Source organism: Meriones unguiculatus, chromosome 12, assembly GCF_030254825.1.
Source record: "Meriones unguiculatus strain TT.TT164.6M chromosome 12, Bangor_MerUng_6.1, whole genome shotgun sequence".
Classification (NCBI taxonomy): domain Eukaryota; kingdom Metazoa; phylum Chordata; class Mammalia; order Rodentia; family Muridae; genus Meriones; species Meriones unguiculatus.
The window spans coordinates 2,955,411-2,972,585 of NC_083360.1; the positions used below are offsets into that span (position 1 = coordinate 2,955,411).

Consider the following 17,175-nt stretch of genomic DNA (forward strand, 5'->3'; position numbering starts at 1 on the left):
AGCTGTGTCACGTCATGACGTAGGAGCATGGTAGGACTGTGTTTAACTTTTTTGTGTTTCTCTGTGTGATACAGTTGGGGATTGACCGCATATTCGGAAAAACATCACTGGTAAGTTAGTAACGGTAGCCTTTTTATTTTATATAATATTTACAGTTTTGAGGAAATAATGACATCATGTCATAGGCAGAACTATAGGCAAGAAAAAGGAAATAAACTTGAATTAAGTTTGGTTAATTATAATCTTACATCCTTGCCAATGTCTCTTTCCAGAAACTATATCTGATTTCTTCCATAGATAGTAGATGCCTGTGGCATCCAGCTTTTAGGAAATGAATCAGCAAAATTAAGGGTTTTTTGTTTATTTATTTTTTAATATACCTAAGTTGACACTTGAAAAAAACAACACATATCCTGTTTTCAAACATGTTTTCCATTGACTCCCTTCTCCTGCCTGTCTCCCAGAATGCTCTGAAAGCCTGGTCCTCACTGGCCTCCTGTCCAGCCAGTCCCCAAGTTATATTAGGTTAGATATTTCCTCGTCCCTTCTTCACCCCAACCCTTGGGGCCTGTGCTTCTTGATCTGCCTGGTTTATGGAGAGTCTCTCTGCCTCTTACTTAAACTCCTGACTGCTTTTGTTTTCTACTCCGTTCTCAAGCACCACGGTCTTTTCTCCAGTGACCACTTTCTCTCCTGCTTAAAACCCCTTCTGTGAATTCGGTACAGAAAATCTTGTGGGATTTTGGCCTTCATCAGCCTCATTTCTTCCTAGTTTTTCTTTTGTACTTAAGGGGAGAATAGGCATCAGACTTTGGTTTGCTGCTTCTTGTACCTGTGAGTTACACATGATTCACCTTTAATCATATGGGCTGCTCCCTTCCTCCCAGCTTCCATCCACTTCCTGATGAACCAGCAAAATCAGGTGTCATTCCTTCAAACCATAGCCTTGGTAGATACCCTCTCCTACAATCATTATTAATTACTTTACATTTATTTTTTGTATACATAAGATAGTTTCACATTTGCCTGGAGATGAAAAATGACAGTGTCTTAGCAAGACTAATGAAAAACAAAACAAGTTTTAGAAATGCCATTTTCCTGTTTTTTTTTTCTCCATGTAAATTGTGTTTTTACTTATTATTTATAAGTTCAGGAATATAATATAATATAGTTCTGAGTATAATTTTATTGGCATGTCCATTATTTCATCCTAACAGCAGGTACAAAATCTGCCCCTTCAGAAAGCAGCTTCTTCTCAAGCCCTCTGGACTTGTAGTACCTACATCTGCTGGGTTTTTCATCGGATGCTCTTGGTCTCTCTTACTGTGCATTTGTTTGCATAGCCAGCTTCACTAACGTACTGCACAAGGCTTGAGAGCACAAGCTGCTTTATTTAGGGTTTTAGTAAAATATTATTGAGGGAATGCCAAGAGACACATAGTGATATTTGTCTGACGAGACCATGTCTAAGCCTTAAAAAAAAATAAAATAAAAAACTGCTGCTTCATGAATGCACACATATGTTCCACTCAGAGTGTCTGGAGGAAAGATGTTTTATGGCCATGTGCCTGAAGATACCAAATGACACTGACTTTGCTTTTCCAGAATATTGCTGATCTTGTGCAGCAAGGCAATTTGATGTTTGCTTCCCAGAAGACTGAAACCGCTCCTACTGACTTAGTCTGAGTTTGATTTCAGACTAAAACCAGAAGTTTGGAAGAGTTCAGACATAATTATTTTTTGTTTGTTTGTTTGCTTTTCAATACAGGGTTTCTCTGTGCAGCCCTGACTGTCCTGGACTCCCTTGTAGACCAGGCTGGCCTCGAACTCACAGATATCTGCCTGCCTCAGCCTCCCCGAGTGCTGGGATTACAGGCATGCACCACTGCACCCCCAGAGATAATTCTGACTATTCAGTTATTAACCACAGTATGGAAGAGCAGTTGTCTAAGTATTTATTATATAAACCTTGATTTTTAGGCACCTGTGTTGTGACAGCTTGCAATCGCAGATGGTGTGGATGGCCTGCATCTTCATTGCCCAGGTATGATATCTCTTACGGCCATCTGATCTACTCTAAGTTTCGTTTGAAGGAAATGCTGGTGCTTGTTATTTTCACTGAAGTTTTGTTTTTAATGCACGCAGTTGACACACTTTGACTTGCATGAGTTTTTGCATATACAAACATCTAAATTTTCCGTTGGCCTTTGAGGCTATTGTGACTGTCCAGCCTTCTTGTTCCTGCTCCCCACCCAGGATGGATGTGCTGGTTCAGGTGGTAGCCTGGACTGAGTGCTCACTGCTCTGCAGTGGAAGGAAGCTCTTCATACATAAACACACACTTTGCCTTTTCCTCCCATCCTTCCTCCTCTGTCACTGCAGAAGCGAGGATGGGAAACGGCATTTCTTGGATACCTATTGTAAGGTAAATACTTCCTAAGCACCAGGTTTTGTGTCCCTATGATGCACAGCAGAACTGGGTTTGCACAGAACTGTTCATTAAAATTGGGCACTGCTCTCAGTGCACCAAGACCCGCACTCAGCTTCACACTCCGCTTGAAGGAGAGCTGTGACAGAGGGCTACCGTTTCCAGTCGATCGAACTGCTTCCTTTCTCTGCCCTTTCCAGCTGGCTCAGAAGTACTACTTCTCACAGAGCATGGGAATTCATGGCTAATGAATAAGTTGTCACTATTACTGTTCAGATCATTTCATGTCTCTTACAATGAAAAAGTTAACTCACTTCCAAGTCTAGTTCTTACTGCTTTTGAAAAGTATTTCTCTATGATTTAATTTATTACATTTTCCAGGGATTAATAAAGATTCTACCTTGTCACCTATTTACTGCTTTGTTATGCATTTTTAGGGGGGAAAAAGGATGTATTCTTTTTTATATATTAATATAATTTTTATTTATAAATAATTTTATACATTCACTTGTATCCCAGCTGTGGCCCTCTCCTTTTTTCCCTCCCATTCCTCCCCTCCCTCCCTCATCTCCTCCCTGCCCCCTTCCCAGTCCACTGAGAGGGGGTGTCCTCCTCTCCTTCCATCTGGCCCTAGCTTATCAGGTATCTTCAGGATGGTTGCAATGTTCTTAGCTGTGGCCTAGCAAGGCTGCTCCTCCCTCAGTGGGGAGGGGAAGGTCATGAGTTCATGTCAGAAACAATTCCTGTCCCCCTTACTAGGGAACCCGCTTGGATCCTGAGCTACCATGGGCTATGTCTCAACAGGGGTTGTATGTTATATCCATGCATGGTCCTTGGTTGGATAAACAGTCTCATAGAAGACCCCTGTGCTCAGATATATTTGGACCTTGTGGGATATATTCTTAATTTTTGCATCTTTTCTTAATTTTGAAAAGTCAGCTATTCATACTATACTTAAAAACCAAAACTCTAAATGTGAAGTTATTTTGTTTAAAGTTGGAAGCATACAGTCAAAAGCTGTTACATTATCTGTTTACAGCACAATTAAACTGATGTTTTTGTTTTCATAATTGGAGTCAGTAGACCTTGGTGTTGACAGTCAAGGAATGAATAGTCCTTCTCCATTGTAGCACCAATTAAAAACATATGTGTAACTACTTGTTTCCTTCGTGCCTTTTCTGCTAAAATGTAAATTCAGTAAGAATGACTCTTTCTTTTTTGGCTCATGTGTGTATCTGCCTCATGAAGCCTATTGTGCTTTCCAAAATATGTACATAGTTTTTCCAGAATATGAAAACGGTAACTAAAATAAGCACTTGGATGAGATCTGAAACGGAAAGTGTGGTGAAATGAAGCCAATGTAATGAATTTGGAGAGGAGGTCCTATAAATGAGATACAGGAGGGCACAGGTTGAGAGTAGTTATCAGGGAGTGGATTTCTGAAAAAGTAAGAGGTGAACTGAGATCTCTGTAAAATGAAGAGTTGGGTGTTCTGGGCATTGGAAGTGTCATCCCATACTTGGGACTGACAGCTCCAAGACTGGAGGTGTCACCACAGGCCCTTCATTTCACAAGTGTCCTAAAGCTCTCACAGAGGCAAAATAGGGGAGCTTAAAACAAGGATATAACTGCATTATTTTTAGTTGGAAAAACCATTTTGAGACAGCTGTAGAGAGTCAGAGCTGGAAGTGGAAGAGCAGCTGTGTGGAGGAGGTGTCTGCGAGGCTGGTGTGGAGACTGTGCAGAACATCAGGACTGAGGAATGTTTGATATAAAATAAAAGTGTGTGTGTGTTTTTTTTTTAATTCATGAAGAATTTAGTTTGAAAGAAGTAGTGGAAATCTAAGAAGAACCCTAATTTATTTATTTTTGTTATATACCTATACATTTATTAACAAATTTTACAGTTAACAATGCAAATTTATTTTAGATTTTTTTGATATTTTTTAATTCTTTATTAATTACACTTTATTCACTTTGTATTCCCCCCTGTGGTTCCCTCCCTCCTCCCATCCCAATCCCTCCCTTCCTCCACCCTCTGCATGCATGACCCTCCCCAAGTCGACTGATAGGGGAGGTCTTCTTTTCCTTCCTTCTGATCCTAGTCAATTAGGTCTCATCAGGAGTGGCTGTGTTGTCTTCTTCTGTGGCCTGGTAATGCTGCTTCCCCCTCAGCGGGAGGTAATTAAAGAGCAGGACAATCAGTTCATGTCAGAGACAGTCCATGTTCCTATTACAATGGAACCCACTTGGATACTGAACTGCCATGGGCTACATCTGTGTAGAGGTCTTAGGTTATCTCCATGCATAGTCCTTGGTTGGAGTATCAGTCTCAGGAAAGACCCCTGTGCTCAGATTTTTTGGTTCTGTTGCTCTCCTTGTGAAGTTCCTGTCCTCTCCAGATCTTACTATTTCCCACTTCTCTCCTAAGAATAATTTATTTATTTTTATTAATTACAATTTATTTGCTTTGTATCCCAGCCGTAGCCCCCTCCCTCATCTCCTCCCATGCCCCTCCCCTAGTCTTCCTCCCCTCCCTCTGACCCTAGCCTATAAGGTCTCTCAGGCCTGGCTGCCATGTCCTCCTCTGTGGCCTGACTCGGCTGAAGAACCCTAATTTTATGTTTGTTTGGAACAAGGCTTTTATTTCTTCCTGTTGAAGTAGGCTTCATTTTTTTTTTCATTTTCAGTTGAATTTCTTTCTGAAGCATATATGTAAAGCAAAATTTTTTTTGTTTTCTGAGATGTCATGCTTTGTATTAAAAAATAAATACTGTGTAAAAGATACCATGCTTACACATTGGCATGTTCCTGCTCTGTGTACACAGTAAGCTCTCACTACCCTGTTTTCACTGAGTACATCACAGTGAGTCAGAATAGCTCAGTCTTTAAGTACAAAATGAGTAAGTTGTAATTTTATTATCCTTTGCAGTCTGAATATTTCATTGTTTCCATTTTCAATAATTTCAGAAATTTTGCCACATTTGGAGTAATGATTTTATAATAGGTTCATATTTTTAAGTAAGTGCAATTTTAACACTTCATATAAAACTTGAGGGTGGCAAAACACTCTCATAGAAGACCCCTGTGCCCTGATATATTTGGTCCTCGAACCCCTGCTCGGATGTAGCCCATGGTAGCTCAGTATCCAAGTGGGTATCCTAGTAAAGGGAACAAGGACTATTTCTGACATGAACTTAATGGCTGGCTGTTTGACCTCCCCCCCACCCGAGGTAGGAGCAGCCTTTCTGGGCCACAGAGGAGGACTTTACAGCCAGTCCTGAAGATACCTGATAAGGTAGGGTCAGATGGAAGGGAAGGAGGACCTCCCCTATCAGTGGACTTGGAAAGGGGCGGGGAGTAGATGAGAGAGGGAAGGTGAGATTGGGAGGGAATGAGGGAGGGGGCTACGGCTGGGATACAAGTAAATAACCTGTGATTAGTATTAAAAAAATAAAAATTATTTAAAAAAAAACTTGAGTGTAACCCAGGAATAGATGTGCCTCTTGCTGATAACCTGGTTTTCAGTTTTCTTCTTTCTTTAATTCAAAATTAAGAACCCCAAGTTTTAGAACATAGATAATTGCTGATTATATAGAGTATTATCTGAGATGTAGAAGGAAGCCAAGTTTCATTTGGACCAAGTGGAAGTTGAGACACCTGTGAGTTTTGAAGGGAACATGCTGAGCTGCAAAGCAGGTTAAAAATCCAGGTGAAAGTGTGAGGCTGCAGCGTGTGTGAGGACAGTGGGCATTTGGGCGCTGTGGACGTGGATGGTATGCTAAAACCAACCAACAGAGACAGAGAGAAACGGAAACTGTCCATTAAACCCTAGGTTGTTCCACATTTGGGAGGTCAAGCAGACTTGAAGGAAACAGATAGAAGATTTGGGGAGGAATGACAGAGAAAACACAGGTAGAGATAACGAGGTTGTGAACAGTGTCCTTAGTTAGAGATGTCAGGCCCACAGAGATTTGATGGTTTCAATCGGTTTGACTTTACGATTAGATAGTATGCATTTTTTTCTCGTGTGGTAACAGAGAGTCATGCTGGCCAAGGCCAGTCATGGAAGTACTGTTGTTCATAATTGTTCAAAGTCATATACATCACAGAGGGTTGTACATTTTTTTCCTCAGATGATAGGTTATAGAGCAGTTATATCTTGGCCTGCTGGGCAATTAAAGATATAATGGAGAAAGGCTACTTACAACCAGAACAATTGTTGACTACAAAGAAAAGAAAAACTTGGTTACATGGCTGTGGATGTAGGGGAATTAGTATATCTTACAATGAAAAGTTCTATATCCAAGAGATTAATGATCATTTTATGATTAAATCAGTGAGTTTAGCACTTGTGAGGCAGTAAAAGTTGCTTAAAGTGTCAGGGTGGAGGAGAAAGTGAAAAATAGTATGTAAATAGTGAGGAGACCAGTTGTCCTGTGGCAATGTTTGCTAATCACTATAAGTTTAAGGAAAACTTTAAAGTGAAATGAATCTAATACACAACAATCCTATGTATCTTTAATCCATCAATTCACGGACAGCACAGAAAAGAGGACATTATAATCAGGTCCAGGCCTTTGTAGAAGCAAATGTAACAGAAGGAAAAGTGTATTTCTTGAGGATAATTATAAGGAAGAGAATTTATTAATTCACCATGAAATGAAGTTTTCTCTTGGCATGACTATGATGGAATGGTGAGCTAGAATTCACAGTCAGTAATTTGAGGATAAATGTTCCACTCTCTCTGTTATAGAATGATTTTCACTATAAATGTTTGTGTAAAAGGGTAACATTTCTTTTAAATTCAATTAGAAGAAAAAGTAACATTTTTCAAAGGGTCATAAAATAAGGCTAATTTTTTAGATAGCCATGCCTTAGGTCAATTTGTAGTATATAAAATCAAGTTATTTTCACATTTAAAATCACCTTTGATATAGGCAGGAAATAAATGTTTAGTTACTTTTATTACAGAGGCTAGAAAATATAGACAAGTGCATTATTTTTGTTTTACAAAGAAACTTACCATTTTCCTCCAATATTTTCTACCATTTGGCTTGATAAGTAGTACGGAAGGCCTGTGTTTGAAACTCAGAAATTGAGCTGAGACCACAAAGCTCGGTTCACTTAAGTGTTTCACATCCTGGAGCCATGTGTCTGCCAGAGTCAATGTCGAAGTAATTACAAACGGCATCCTCACAGAAAGTAGATTATTTGGTGTGGATATGTGAGGGAGCCAGTGACTAATGTGCTGTAGCACGTAATGAAATCACATACCAATGGCACGAAACTCTGTTTCCACAGCATGAGAATGATATATGGCCGCCAGCTGGAAAGGAACGAAAACGTTCAATAACCAAAAATCCCAAGATTGGAGGTTTACCTCTGATTCCCATCCAACATGAGAGAAATGCAACCCAGGCCCGGAAGAATATTGAGGTTGGTTATGAGTCTGTTGTCTTTATTATAACCTCCGCTATTTATTTTATTATGACTTAACATGGCTGAGAGTATATAGATTACCTCATTGGCTTCAGAAGCTGAGCAGCAATCACTTTGCGAAACTCAGTAACATCCATAACACACTAAGAGAACCGTGTCAGTAACCCCCTGCCACTTTTTCTTGTACCAGTGGCCACTCGTGACGGATACATGACCCCACTGCTGTCTCTAAAGTAAGCAATCGTGCGTGTTTATCTAGACACCCGCTGGAAAGCCAGGCTCACGTCAGTGTCACAGGAGAAGTTTCACTTTCCTTGACTGTCTGTGGAGCACAAGGCGCCCAGATCATGACACAGATACCCAAATCTAGTGCCACAAGTCACAGCCCGGATTGTAAACCTGGGGCGTTATAAAGGAGCCACAGAGAACCTCCGAATATCAGTACAAATGATTCAACATCCCTCAGGAAATCAGTTTTGTTTTCTGTGCCGTCTTGTGGCATGGAAGAACATAGCATATTTCTTGACATGAAGTACGGTGTCTTGGAAGAAACATGCTGCTTCCTCTCCAAACTCACTTTGGAATGAACCTTGGCATCGAACCTTAGCTGGATTTCTCAAAATTAAGACAAAACAGCAAACAGCCAAACAACCTATGTAAAAAGAGATATAGACTATATTCTTTGGAAGTTGATGATTTAATTTGGACAAACTGTTAGAATCATTCTTTCTAAAGGTAAATAACTTTTGACAACCTTAATGCGCGGTAGTGGGCTCATCTTGTACATGTTTTTCTTATGCCACGCTGTACTTGAATCTTGGCCTACTTGATCTTGCCTAATTGATGTAATAAGAGGGAAAAAATAAGTCTCTAAGGAATTATGATTGCACCTCTGTCCATGCTGTACCTGCAGCCTTTGACTGTAATCCACTCTGCAGGGTTTAACCGATCAAGAATCTTATATTTCTAACAGTTTCATTTCACGTCCTTGGGCCCATGGAGCCACTGTGCAGTGGGTATTTGCCTTCTGTGATGCAGCCTCCTCTCCTTACACTGCCCTGGGACCAATAGATGATCAGAGAAGAGATGAAACCATTATCAGCAATATATAAACAAATCTTTAACTTACTCTCTAATCCCCAAACCACAATTTAAAGTTAGATTTTTAGCATGACTATGCTAAAATAAATTAAGTTGACTAGGAAGTCAGAGCAAGTGTTATATGGGGAAACTTGTGGTTAAACAAGGGAGAAACGTACAGCAGGAAAACAAGTTTAACAGATTTCTCTACAATCATACCACTTCTCAGTTCCTTTATGGACTGTGACCCTGAAGTCAGGAGATAACACTCTGAGACAACACACAAATCCAGATGGGCAAAGGTTAACATGGAAACTGCCATTTAGACCTGCTGGGAGAGGAAAAGTCATTTTCTCCAGTGAAATTACCTTGGGTAAACCATCCTCTCCAGATCTCATGGTTAGGGGCAGTTGACCAACAAAATAATGGACTCCACAGTTTGGGGGGGATTTTGTTGGTTGGTTTGGAGGGGATTGTTTTGGTTTTGGTGTTTGTGTGTAGGCTTTTATTTTAATACAGTTTGGTGCTTTATTGTTTTTTGGGGGGTGATGTATTGCGTTTTCTAGGTTTGGGGCATGTTGTTATATTGTGGTTTTGGTTTGCTTTTTGAAAAAGATTTTAAAACTGGATGTGTAAGGAGGAGGAGATCTGGGTGAACTTAAGGGAGGGGAAGAATATTATTAAGATATATTTAAATTTAAAAATTGTTTTACATTATAAAAGTTTTAAAAGAGTGTTAGGAAAAAATCAGTTATGCAGGCTGCTTATAGCAAAGTAAAATTAGAGCCTGCATCATAGAGATACAATGAACTATAGAAGGGGAAGCATCAACTGTTTACGTAATGTATTTTCTAGGTATCAATTGTCTCATATATTGTTTAATGTGTAATATTCTATTGTCCTGTCCTTTAAGGCTGCCAGAGCAGAGCTTGAAAGGCTGCGGCTGGGGGAGAAGCCTGATCGAGACTTCACAGACTCCAGCCTGAAAGACAGAGCCTCCATCATAGCCCACTGCTTGGAGCACAAAGATGATAGACTTCGAAATCGTGCCAGAAAGCATCGCAGTTTGAACTGCTTAGAGGACACAGAGGCAGAAGTTCCACACGGCCCACCAAAGGGCTCTAAAGGTCCAAAGACACTAAAGAAGACAGAGGACAGGAACAGCAAGGCGACTTTAGACCCGGACCATAAGCTGCCATCGAGAGTCATTGAGGAACTTAGTGTGGTTCTTCAGAGGTCAAGAACCCTTCCTAAAGAGTTACCGGATGAACAGACATTACAGAAAGAGATCAAATAAATCATTGCACACTTATTTTTTTAACATTGTGTACATGTGCAAAACAAAGATCAAACTGTACTTCTTGAGTTTCTGTATCTAGATAAATTTGTCTGTATTTAAGCAATTTGTTTATCTGTACCTAAGCATTTAAAGAACATTTTAAAATATGTATATATGTGGTTAAGTATAAGAGATCAAGTTTATTTTGGTCTGAAAAATTGTAAAGTTCAATTGTATTAACCTTAATAAGCCTTTGGGTTACTGTAAGTGGCCAGGTCTTTGAAAATAGATGTGTAAGTGAGATAATTTATGAACAGAAACTTGTACTGTACTGTGTAAAATGCTGCATGTACATGGAGCCTGTTGAAATTGTATATTTTGCACTTTGAGAAGGCTTGTATAGAAGTTGCCTTGTCTTTTTAGGTTTACATGGGGTCCATTTTACGGAAAAGAAAGGGAAGTCAGTTCAGAAGGGGAAAGGTACTGCAGTGGCTGCCTAACAAACATCGGGAGGAAAGGCAATAATTTAAAAACACTCTGCCGCCCACAGAGCTAGCCTAACATTCATTCCAATTCCACAAGAAACAAAGCTTGTTAAGAAGACACTGCTCTTTAAGAAAAAAAAAACATTGTCTTGGGTGCTTCAACAATAATGTCCAGCCAGCCGTGTCAGCAGTGGCACTGGCCGCTGTCATTCTTGGTGCCGGTGGAAGAGCCCCAGGACATGTTCACTGCACCAGAGCTGTCTGTCAGTGTCTGCTCCGAGGAGCTTACATTCCACTGAAGAGTGTGCGTGGGCCCGGCCGGATGTCAATTGCACTGTTGTTGCATGCAGGCAATGCTTTAGGGTTCCAGACTGTGTTTTTGGTACGAACAAAATTCATCACCACAAGGTCTTCTGCTGTTTTGGTTTTGCTTCTTTTGTGTGTGTGTGTGTGTGTGTGTGTGTGTGTGTGTGTGTGTGTGTGTGTGTGACAGTGCTTACTTTTGCATTGTCAATGTCAACTGGAAGTGTGTGATTTGTGGCCACTTTGAATGCAGAGATGGCTACTTACACAGCACATTTTTGGGCAGACAGTACACATTCCTCTTTTTTTTTTTTTTCCCTACCTGTGGAAATGAGAAAACCCTGTATTTTTGTTGCCACAAAATGATTGGGTACAAATTTGACAACTTTTATAAGTCAGACTACCTTAGCTTATAATAGTTCATTTCAAGGATGGCGTTTTTGATAACTTTCTTCCAAATTAAATTTGGTTGGTGACTCTTACAACTGGAAGTTATATGGGTGATCTTTGTCCTCTCTGCGTTGGGATTTTTTTTCTGCTTAAGACATGTCTGGTCTATGCTCTTAGAGTCTGTTTCACTCCTTCCCTCACAGCAAAACAGTATGCTATGCTATGAACTAATAGGTCTGTCTTCACTCAGATATGCTAACTACTTGTATTTGTTGAAGACAGCAGGATTACCAGGAGTATGGAGTATTTATTCTTTAAGTCCAGATAAATTGTAACTGAAATCATAAGTAAAACTGCAGGGCAGTTTTATGAGTTGTTGGCACTACTGAGGAAGCTTCCTTCAAAGCAAGATATCCTGTTGTTTGGAAAGAAAAGATTAATTTTAGAAAACGTATTTCTAATAAGTAATGATATTTATATTTTTATGAAATAAAGAGACAGGGAAATGATGGTTTGGCCTTGTTGGGAAGGTATCTGGCACTTTGATCTATCTTACTGGAATTTCTTCTGAAAGTTGAGTTTAAAAACCAATCACTTCTGTTTCTCTTTCATTCATGAACAATTGTCTCCATTTTTCATATGTAACATAAGGGCTAATGGTTACATCTCACATATTTTGAGTAAAAATTAAAATAGTTTTACAAGTCCACTGGAATATTACTCTTGTCTTTATTCATTACTCTCAGACGCTTAAGTTTATTTTGGTGCAATAAATGAATCAAGTGCCTTATTTATTTTTCTTTTCATTCCAATAGTTTATTTAATCACTTCATAGGCAGATCACAGCCCCCTCCTTACTCCCTTCCCAGTCCCAAACTCAAAGGAGAGGCCCACCATGGCTCCTAACCCACCCTGGCTCATCAAGTCACAGTTGGACTAAGCACATCCTCTCCCACTGAGGTCAGACAAGGCAGCCCAGCAAGGGGAAAGGGACCCAAAGACAGGCAGCAGAGTCCAATTGTTGGGGCCCCATATGATGACTTGTGCTGCACATCTGCTACATATGTGTTAGGGTCCCTAGGTCTAGCCATGTGTGCTCTTTGGTTGGTGGTTCAGTCTCTGTGAGCCCCCAGAGGGCCAGGTTAGTTATTCTGTAAGTCTTTTTGTTGGTGTCTTTGACTCATCAGGCTTCCTCAGTCCTTCCTCCCAGTCTTCCACAATAAATACTTCCTGAGCTTCTCCTGTTTAGCTGTGGATCTCTGCATCTGTTTCCATCAGCTGCTGGATTAAGCCTCTCAAAAGAAAGTTAAGCTAGTTGTCTGCAAGCATAACAATATCATTAGCAGTGTCAGGGGTTGGCTCTCTCCCATGGGATGGGTCTCAAGCTGGGCGAGTCTTTGGTTGGCCATTCCCTCAATCTCTGCTCCCCCTACACTTGTAGGCCAGACAAATTTTGAACCAAAGGTTTTATGAGTAGGTTGCTGTCTCCCTCTCTCCGCTGGAAGTCCCACCTGGCTATAGGAGGTGGCTACTTCAGGCTCCACATCCCATACTGCTGTGAGTCTCAGCTTGCGTCACCCTCACAGACTTCCAGAAGCCTACCATGTCCCAGAGATGGCCCCCTACCAATTTCCATCCTCTTTCCCAACCCCTCCCTGCACCTGATCCCCACTCCTGTTCCCTTCCACACCCCTCTCCCTCCTAGCTTCCTGCCTCCAACCACTTCAGATGTCTAGTTCACTGCCCCTTTTGAGTGAGATTCTAGCATCCTCCCTTGGACCCTCTTTGTTACTTGGCGTCTTTAGGTCTCTGGATTGTAGCCTGGTATCTTGTAATTTATGGCTAATATCCACTTATGAGTGAGTACATACCATGTGTGTCTTTTTGGTCCTGAGTACCTCACTCGGAGATATTTTCTAGTGCCATCCATTTCCCTGCAGATTGCAAGATGTCTTTGTTTTTAAAAGCTGTGTAGTATTCCATTGTGTAAGTGTCCCTCATTTTTGTTTGTTTGTTTGTTCCTTCTTCGGTTGAGGGACATCAAGTTGTTCCCAGGTTCTGGCTATTGCTAATAAAGCTGCTGTGAACATGGTTGAGCGAGTGTGCCTGTGGAGCATCTTTCGGATTTATGCCCAAGAGTGGTATAGCTGGGTCCTGAGGTAGACCTATTCCAAGATTGCAGAGAAAGCACCAGATTGAGTTCCAAAGTGCTTGTACAAGGTTATAAAAAAGATTACACCCCCACCAGCAATAGAGGTGTGTTCCCCTTGCTCCATATCCTTGCCAGCACATGATGTCACTTGAGTGTTTAATCTTTGTCATTCTGATGGGTGTAAGATGGAATCTCAGTCATTTTGATTTGCGTTTCCCTGCTGACTAAAGACATTGAAGATTTCTTTTTTTTTCTTTTTATTTTTTCTTATCAGTTACATTTTATTAACTCTGTATCCCAGCCATGTCCCGATCCCTCATTCCCTCCCAGCCCCTCCCTCCCTCCCTCCCTCAGCTCCTCCCTGCCCCTTTCCAAGTCCACTGATAGGGGGTGACCTCCTCCCCATTCATCTGATCCTGTTTTATCAGGTATCTTCAGGACTGGCTGCAAAGTCCTCCTCCGGACATTGAAGATTTCTTTAAGCGCTTTTTAGTCATTAGTGATTCCTCAGTTGAGAATTATCTGCTTATCTCTGAACCCCATTTTTAATTGGGTTATTTCATTTGTTGGTGTTTAATTTCTTGAGTTCTTTATATATTTTGAGTATTAGCCCTCTGTGTTATGAAGGGTTGGTGAAGATCTTCTCCCATTCACTTTTTAAAAATTGATATGATACATACTTCTAACTGTTCTTTCATTTTAAAGACAGATCAAAATAAATGTTATTTTATTGTAAAGTCTGAATATGTGGAGATATTGCCTTAAAGGACTGAGAGCTCTCATTCTCATTTCTGTTCCCCTAATGTCAGTTATCAGCCATGTTCTGTAACTACTTGATGTCTAGACATTACCTGATGGTTCATGAAAATGGCACTGAGATATGCAAGCAGAGACAGCAATGGCATAGTTCTGAATTGCGTACAGATGGGCTGCTGATTTACACTGCGCATGAGACAAATCTTAATTCTAAAGTACTAAAAAATTGCATATTACAGAAGGGGGTGCTTTAAAAACTGGGGGCTGCTATTTAACATCTCATTTACATGTACAGAGATGAGGAAGGCTCTCACCAGCTTATCAAGCTTATCAAAACGTCCGCCAAGACACATCACTCAACAGGAGTGAGACTTAGGTGGAAACTTTGCCATCATGTGTAGCTATATTTATCTCTAATTGGAAACCACACACTAATGAGTCCTGCAGATTACTAAAGTGCATCTTTTTAAAGCATGCAGTTATTTTGGTTTAGCAAATTTTAAAGTGTTCAAAACTACAGTGTCCTTACCTTCTCTACCACAGCTGCATATATAGAAAGTCAAACTTTAATGATTCACACCTTCCCCAAGTTAAGATTTTAAAATTATGTTATTAAAGTATCTTTGTTTAAGCCACAATCATAGCTACCCTGTGTAGTCACTTTGTGATTACTATTGTTTACTAGTAAAATTAGGCTTACACAGACATGCGTGATGGGTCAAACATATGAGGCTAATAAGTAAATAGTAAGAATAGAATGAGGATCAGTCAGTGTTAGTTGTTGATGCTTTTCTGGTTCCAGTTTATCTAAGCTAGCTTGCAAGCTGCTTCTACCAGTTTTCTTTTTCTTTTATGCTAAGTTGCATCCAGTTGAGTTGTTCCAACAGCTCACATTTAACTTTAACCTTCAAAATCTCAAAAAGTGACTTACTTTGATGTAGCTCCTTTCAGGAGGTGTTTAAGCAGGAGCCCATGAGAGTGAGCTCTGCTCTGCTCTGACAAGTACCCCAGGAAGCAGGTAGGGCATGCAGAGTCAAGTTCAGGCCCACCAGAGCACCATTGGGTCTCCCTCCCTTACCTGCTCCATCGGCAACTCCAATATATCTCAAATTCTTCATTCCCTGTCTTTCCATCCCCCCTCTTATTGTTTCTCTTTTCTTTTTTTTTTTTTTTTCAATGCAGTTTATTCAGGAACATTGAACAATCCTCGGACCCTGGGGAAAGCAGCCCACAGTTTAAATAGCCTCTGGGTAGCCAACCCAGGCGTGCCACGTGAGCAATGCAGATAGGTCCACATACATGGAAGCAAGCCAGATCCTCGGCCTTAGCTAAATGTGGAGTTGTTCATGACAGAGAGCACTCACCATCAGGAAGGTGGAAGGCGGAAACCAGCTCCATCTTTAAGGCACAGCATTCCGCAGCTCTCTACAGTTCCCCCTTTTTGTTTTAGACGCATCAGGCAAGAGTAGAGGTCTGATCTCTGATATTAGAAATAAATTGGGACTTTGTACCGATGTTCATTTAGGTGTCATCCACCCAAAGAGCATCAGACCCGTCCGATATCAGAGACTTAGAAGAAAAAGATCATGAGTGACAGACTGACTGTATTATTTCAGGGTGACACAAGAGTAGCATTAAAGTTTCGGAAGGTTCAAACATTAGCAGAGGAAAAAAAATGCAAGATTTGTAGGAAGCTGTCATAAAGGAGGAAATAATATTTTATCTCCAGGGCACCTACTTAAAGAAATAAAAATGCTTAAAAGCAAAATATATGTTATATTTATATATGTATGCGCATACATATATTTGAAGAAAATAAACAGTAAATACAGATGAAAGTGAGAAAAACAATAAGGTGTAGGTAAAAGGTCCAATATGTCACTAATCCCTTCAGCGCAACATAAACACCTCAATGCCTACGTTCTGCTCTCTGTTTAATGTAAGAACTTGAATATACACATGCTGTAGAGACACTAATTTTCAACAAAGTTGGAGTCTCCAAACTCCCATAAGGCAACCCTCTTTATGGCAGGAAGCTTTGTTTCAAATAAACATATATATATTTAAATGAGAGAGAGATCATTCCTCCGGGAATATATATGAAGCTATTCTACTTCCAGTACAACTAACTAAACATATATGTATTTAAATGAGAGAGAGATCATTCCTCCGGGAATATATATAAAGCTATTCTACTTCCAGTACAACTAACTAAACATATATGTATTTAAATGAGAGAGAGATCATTCCTCCGGGAATATATATGAAGCTATTCTACTTCCAGTACAACTAACTAAACATATATGTATTTAAATGAGAGAGAGATCATTCCTCCGGGAATATATATAAAGCTATTCTACTTCCAGTACAACTAACTAAACATATATGTATTTAAATGAGAGAGAGATCATTCCTCCGGGAATATATATAAAGCTATTCTACTTCCAGTACAACTAACTAAACATATATGTATTTAAATGAGAGAGAGATCATTCCTCCGGGAATATATATAAAGCTATTCTACTTCCAGTACAACTAACTAAACATATATGTATTTAAATGAGAGAGAGATCATTCCTCCGGGAATATATATAAAGCTATTCTACTTCCAGTACAACTAACTAAACATATATGTATTTAAATGAGAGAGAGATCATTCCTCCGGGAATATATATAAAGCTATTCTACTTCCAGTACAACTAACTAAACATATATGTATTTAAATGAGAGAGAGATCATTCCTCCGGGAATATATATAAAGCTATTCTACTTCCAGTACAACTAACTAAACATATATGTATTTAAATGAGAGAGAGATCATTCCTCCGGGAATATATATGAAGCTATTCTACTTCCAGTA

General features: G+C 40.0%; 1 protein-coding gene across 4 annotated transcripts in view; it reads left to right on the top strand.

Annotated features, from left to right (window-relative positions):
• The window catches only part of Arap2 (ArfGAP with RhoGAP domain, ankyrin repeat and PH domain 2), a 208,289-nt gene extending 196,175 nt beyond the window's left edge, over nt 1–12,114 (top strand). For all 4 annotated transcript variants that reach the window (XM_060365295.1, XM_021658054.2, XM_021658056.2 and 1 more), the window contains 4 exons: nt 75–110; nt 1,981–2,044; nt 7,733–7,867; nt 9,864–12,114. In XM_060365295.1, coding sequence (XP_060221278.1) covers nt 75–110; nt 1,981–2,044; nt 7,733–7,867; nt 9,864–10,247 — 619 coding nt within the window. In that variant the 3' untranslated portion in view covers nt 10,248–12,114. The remainder of the gene's footprint in view (nt 1–74; nt 111–1,980; nt 2,045–7,732; nt 7,868–9,863) is intronic.
• The last annotated feature ends 5,061 nt before the right edge of the window (nt 12,115–17,175 follow it).